We start from the raw sequence: 6,000 nt of genomic DNA, 5'->3' as shown, positions 1-6,000 counted from the left end.
CTATAAAGGAAGAATAATTCTTGACCATGTATGTAGTCCTACATTAAAACTATCACAAAGCTGCCTTTGGGAGAGCATTGGCAGTCCCTTCTCTACTAATTCAACTACTGTGACCCTAGGGAAACTTTGGTCAAGCTCTGGAAAACCTGGGCTGGTAACATAGATAGTGTAGTAGGCAAGGACAGACCACTTTAAATCATCTCTCATATTATTTGGAAGGCAAGAACCAGCCATACCGGTGGAAACAGACCTGGTGCCTTTTAACATCCACCCTATAATACAATGCTGTGATTCTTAGCTGTTTTCCTCACTCCAGTTTCAAATTTCTAAATGATGTTATGACAATTGATAGCTGAGGCAGTAACTGCAGAGGGGGCATAGAAGGAAAGAACCAATCTGGGTGATGTATGAAAATTGTGCCTTGGATGCCCCTCCCTTAATTATCATAATATCTTCAGTTCTTTTGTTTGATTCTTTTGAAACGGGATCTTACTATGTAGCCCTGTCTGGCCTGGAACTCATAATGTAGACCAGGCTGGCCTCATATCTATAGAAACCTACTTATTTCTGCCTCACCACACCCAACAAGATCTCAAGTTCTAATGGAAATTAACCACCTTTTGGCAATCTTTACCTCATTATCTACCTGGAAGTATTTACATTGTCTCAGTGGAGTTATCCCAACTCCCTTAATGTCAATTACTTATTTTCAATATCACAAAACGATGCTCTCAGAGACGGTTATTCATTTTCATCTTTTTTTTTTCCTTCTGAAAGCCTTCGAGATTGCGTCGGAGTCCCTGGCTCCTGAATGGGACTTGGGAAGCAGAGAACTTAACATAAAGATGCCCATTAACAGACCTTGGTCGATTTTAAGGCAAACAGTACTGGAGAGGCCGGGGCAGACCTAATTCAGAGTGAGCGTCCGGATCTGTGAGCTAGTGTTGCTTCAGCACCTCGCCCTGTGTTTGTGGGGAGGCTGCTCTTGGCTCCTCCCCTGCCCAGTCCACACTACCTTTCGCCTCCGCTTTTGCGTAACTATATTAATAGAAGGGAACACTTCACATACTGGCGCTCGGGCCCCAGAGAGAGGCTGGCTGTGGCTTGGCAGGTGGGCTTGTAGCAGGAGATGGGTGGGGGAGTGGGCGGGGTCACTCTGGAGTGGCGTTCGAAGTAGCCAATGGCAGTACGTGGCAGGGGCGGGATGGAGGCACTGTGACCGGTTAGCCAATGGAGGATGAGCAACTACTGGAGCGACCTGGTGACGTGAGGAGCGTTCCATTCCGCCAGCGGTGGGCGGTTGCCACAGCTGGTTTAGGGCCCCGACCATTGGGGCCCCTCGTCAGGAGGAGGCACCCTCCCTGTCAGGGAGAAGTCGCTCCCACCTTTGGCGGCCGACGCGATCCCCGGGGACAGTGCACTTTCTGCCCTCCGGTGCCAGCCGAGTTCGGTCTCCCTCATTCAGGTAAGAGGGGTGGGGGTGGGGGGGGATGTCTCCGGGGCTCCGCTGTCTGCAGGGCTGCATGCCCCCCTTCAGCTCCGCGGGGACCCGGGGACCTTGGCACCGCCCTGCTCAGCTCGCCAGCCGCCAAGCCCCTGGCCCGGGGTGACTACACGTGGCGGGGCGTGTGTGAGTGTGTACGAGCTTGTGGACGCGTGTGCGTGTGGATGTGGCGCGCGTCCCAGTCAGCCTGGGGCGGTGGTCGGCTGCGTGGCGGAGGCAGGGCGGGCCTCCTGAGGCCGAGCCGCTGCACAGCCCTGGCTTCTGGCGCTCGGCTGCTGAACCCGGGCGGTCGGTCGGTCGGTCGCTGCTTTCCGAAGGATTTTCCTTTTTCTGCTCCCAGGTTGGGCTCCCCTTTCCTAGTCTGTGTTCTCCTGCTGGGTCAGTTTATGAGGAGGAGATTGTGTGCCAGGTTAGTTTTACACAAAGGAAGTGATCTTTGCACCTCTGGGGCCCCCTCCCCTTTCCCAAGCCTGACACCTTTCCATCTCGCAGCTCAGCTCTTAGTCCTCTTTTGGACCTTTGCCCTCTCTAGCTCGAGAATGATCTCTGGCTGGTTGTTTCTTGCTCATCAGGCTGCAGGCGTCCGCCTCATTCTTGCCAGCATGGGGCATGTGGTGCCAGTAAATAGAGGACACAGCCCCACACCTGAGAGGAAGAGAAGGATGACAGTGACTGGGAAAGGCTAGGTAGGCCTGGAAATCCAGGATGCTGACTAGAAATGGTATTGGTGACATGTCCCGGGAAGCCCTCAAGGGACTTACCTTAGCTGCTGCCACCGCCCTCAGCCACCCCTCACCCCATCATCAGTTGCCAACCATTCCAGAATCTCTCCTGTTAAAGGAAGCCTTTTATCTACAGGGTGATGTGGTTTATTAAGAGTCCCACAAATGCTCAGCTAGACCAGCAAGACTGTTTCATTTTCGGACTCAGGAAGTTACAGAAGGCTTGATTCGGGGAAATCTGTTTTGTGTAAATATGATGTGTGTATGTGTACAGAATGCTCAGGACATCCGACCCCAGCCAGAGGGTTACTTTTTCCCTCCTGTAATTAATACTTTGAAAGGTTGATTGAAAGAAGATGAAGGAGTCGAAGAGAGAGGGGAAGGGCTGCCTAGGGACAAACAACAACAAGAAAACAAAAACCTGCTAGGATTCTTCTTCTAGGTCTCTTAATGAGGACTAAGGAATATTGTGGTGGAGTGGAATGTGCCAGGGACTGGAAGTCAGCGGGCATGCTTTCTTGTGTCAGCTTTGTTGCTGGGTGACCCTGGGTATGTTATCGCATCTCACTGGTCCTCAGTTTACTTATTGGTAAAGTATAGTAATGAGGGTGGCCACTTGCGGGATTCCTACTTACTTCCAAGACTCACGATTAACCAAATCATCAGCACTAGTTTGGAAATGGGATTTATTATTTAAGAAATACTAGTTCCCTCCCCTTTTTGGAGAACTGTTTTTTCTTTCTTTTGTTTTCCTCTTTAGAGAGCAAACACAGATTAGACATTTTAAACTTCCCCCTTCCCACCCCTCCAGGCAGTGTTACTCTTTCTGTCTTTGGGAAATGAGGTTTCAGTTGCATTTTGTTATTCTTGTCTCACGGTTCCTCCCCTTTCCTTTTTTTTTTTTTTTAGGACTCTTGATCATGTTTGACCCAGTGGCAGCAATAGCACCCGATGTGATTTCAAAGCCGGGCTCTGTCTCTGCTCTTGTGTAGTCGCCCGTTTTTGGACCAGGACCTCCAATCATGTCTGTGATGGTGGTAAGAAAGAAGGTGACACGGAAGTGGGAGAAACTCCCCGGCAGGAACACCTTCTGCTGTGATGGCCGCGTCATGATGGCCCGGCAGAAGGGCATCTTCTACTTGACCCTCTTCCTCATCCTGGGGACATGCACGCTCTTCTTCGCCTTCGAGTGAGTTTTCTTTGAATACAGTCGTCTGGTGATGGGTAATTTGGGCCCCAGGAATGAAATTGTCTTTCCTGGCCATTTGTGGTGGTTCTTGCCTGCCTTTATTCTTTTGTTGAACAGTGTCTATAGGCTGTGTCTATTGAATTCACTGCTTTTGGTTATAGTAGGCTGTATATTCCGTAAAAAGACCAAGAACTTTAGCATCAACTTCGTGGCACTGGTGGGGAGAACCCCTGACAAATAAGGGAGTTTGTCTTAATTATTCACCTCCTTTCATTGATTGTAACTTAGTGACAAATTGCTTCTTCTCTACCCCTCCCAAGTCTGGGAGTAACCCTCATTATTACAACACCACTCAACAATATCCACTTAATCTGCTACTTTGGGTCCGATTTCTGTAAGCCCTAGTTCTTACCTACCTGTTAAGTTGAAAAACAAACTGAATGGGAACCTGAAGATTGGTCCCAGTATCATCTGTACCGCAAAGGAACTGTGGGGATGCCATATAGGTGCTCTTGAAGTGTGAGCTGTTCTTTCTTTCCCTCAAATATCATTCAGTATAAAAAAATATAAACCTGTGTGATGTGACACCTAGTACTAGAGACACTGTTTGAAGTCTGTGTAGGTCACTGCTGCAGGGATGTGGCCAGTTGGAGTCTATCTAGTGCACCGTGGCATGACTACTGGGTATGCTGAGAATGATTCTACACTCTAGGGATGGGAGCCGTGCTAATTGTTTTGGGATTACTGTATTAAGGAGGACCTTGAGGAAACAAGAGGTGTACATACTGAGGCCACACCTGCTGTGAGCCTGCCATGGCTTGTGTTCATGGGTGACCTGGAAATAAAAGTTCCCATGCTGGGGTGTGGCTGGGAGATGCCAAGGGGGCTCCTTGGCCAAACTGAGTAGGTAATTAAAATGAGCTCCAGTCCATTGAGACTCACTGTTGTCTTTCTGTAAGGGTTACAGGCTTTCTCTGTGCCGCTCAGAGTGATTTGGGGGTGACTTTGCTAGACTTTTGATGTTTGCAGCTGGCTTGAGTAACAGCAGTGGGAAGAGTGTTCTAATGTTCTGTAACAGCGCTGGTAAAATAAGATCAAATGAAGTCTTCGTTAAAGGTCCTTTTGTTGTTACTGCCGCTGACTTTGTGGAGGCTTTCCATGAAGTTAGGTAGGCTGTTGAAGGCTTGTTACCTGTTTTACATTCTGAGTTTTACAGCTCAGTGTGTGTGTGTGTGTGTGTGTGTGTGTGTGTGTGTGTGTGTGTGTGTGTGTGTGTACATGCACCATGTGCTTATGTGTGCTACAAGTGAGCATGTGCAGCCAGGCAGAAAACAGAAAACAGTTTGTTTTTTTCCTTCAGCTCACTCTTCTTTCTCCATTTTCCTTGCTTCACTCCTCTTTTTCTTCTGGATGGAAGTACAACGTTGTATTCTGCTGTCATTCTCTTTCTCTCTTGCCCTTTTGGTCCCCTCATCTCTGCACTTAGATCTTTATGATTGGAATTTTTCACGACAGAGTTGAGACTTGTTTCCAGGCTCTGAGTGAGGTGGTAGTTCTGGGTCCAGGAAACCTCCGGTTTGGTCAGAGAAACATGGGCTTTCTCTTTTTTCTACCTGGAAGGCTTAAAGAGACTGTGACTTGGATCTGTTCCACTTAGGCCCCTGAAGGCCTCTGAAAAAAACTGCCCATGGGATGAAGCTTCTAATTAGCTAAATTACTGTTCAACAGAAGCTTATAAGTTTTCTGCCAAGATGACTCCCATTTCAAAATTATTTCTTGGAGTTTTTCTGTAGATACAAAGTTTTGTAAAACTGCCCCGAGTTCCAGCTGTCTGTTTGAAAGAGTAAATATTTCAAAAGTAAAGGCTGGGGGAGGGAGGGAAGAAGGAAGTAAATGAGTTAGCTTAGTAGTGGAATGGGGAAGTGTAAATCTGAACAAAGAAAAGAGGACTCCTGTGATGAATGCTTTTAGGTGATGAATGCTCTTAATAAGAAAGGTAGTGTGTGTGGTGGGGGGCACATGCAGGCACATGGATAATCAAATGGTGGCTACTTTGTATCTATCTAATGGTAGGCTGTACAAGGCACAACAACCTAACAATGCGGAATTGAGTCTTTTTTTCTGGTTGACTAGTCTATAATTTACTCTCAACAAAATAGTGGAGGCTAGTAGGGTTTGGAGGACAGAGTTGGGGCTCTAATGTTAGTATTAAGATGCAATGAGACCTAAGGAAACCAGATGATCCAGTCCCTAATTTCAGGTGGGTGATGATGACATTTGACATTACACTTGATTTTAGCCAAAAGACCAAGATGTGATAGGAGAGCATATTTGAATTCACAGATTGCTGTCTGTTTTCATTCTTAAATTATCTGTGAGTCTAGACTCCATATCCTCTAGCTGTTTCATTTTTACCACCCAGGAAGGTAGTTCAAATCTTGATGCACATCTGGATGTGCTTTTTATCAACCAGGTCCTGTTGGCAGCAGGTGCTTAGGAACAAGTGTGAGCAGATTCATGGCTGTATTTGGCATAGCTGTGGACCAGCCAGATGGCTTGAGCAGTCTGGTCAGTCATGTGGGTGC

At 47.5% G+C, this 6,000-nt stretch overlaps 1 protein-coding gene across 5 annotated transcripts in view; it reads left to right on the top strand.

Annotated features, from left to right (window-relative positions):
• Positions 1–1,273: 1,273 nt before the first annotated feature.
• Zdhhc9 (zinc finger DHHC-type palmitoyltransferase 9) overlaps positions 1,274–6,000 on the top strand; it is a 37,542-nt gene continuing 32,815 nt past the window's right edge. Inside the window, exons 1-2 of one of the 5 annotated variants that reach the window (XM_052738887.1) lie at positions 1,274–1,465; positions 3,136–3,415. In XM_052738887.1, coding sequence (XP_052594847.1) covers positions 3,249–3,415 — 167 coding nt within the window. In that variant the 5' untranslated portion in view covers positions 1,274–1,465; positions 3,136–3,248. Of the gene's footprint in view, positions 1,466–1,607; positions 1,914–2,668; positions 2,776–3,135; positions 3,416–6,000 lie in introns of those variants that run through there. The other 4 variants (XM_052738909.1, XM_052738903.1, XM_052738893.1 and 1 more) reach the window with 4 other exon arrangements.

This window comes from Peromyscus californicus, unplaced genomic scaffold, assembly GCF_007827085.1.
Source record: "Peromyscus californicus insignis strain IS unplaced genomic scaffold, ASM782708v3 Scaffold_10__1_contigs__length_136768540, whole genome shotgun sequence".
Classification (NCBI taxonomy): Eukaryota; Metazoa; Chordata; class Mammalia; order Rodentia; family Cricetidae; genus Peromyscus; species Peromyscus californicus.
Note: the sequence above shows the minus strand (reverse complement) of the source record. Positions and strands in the feature narration are given on the sequence as shown.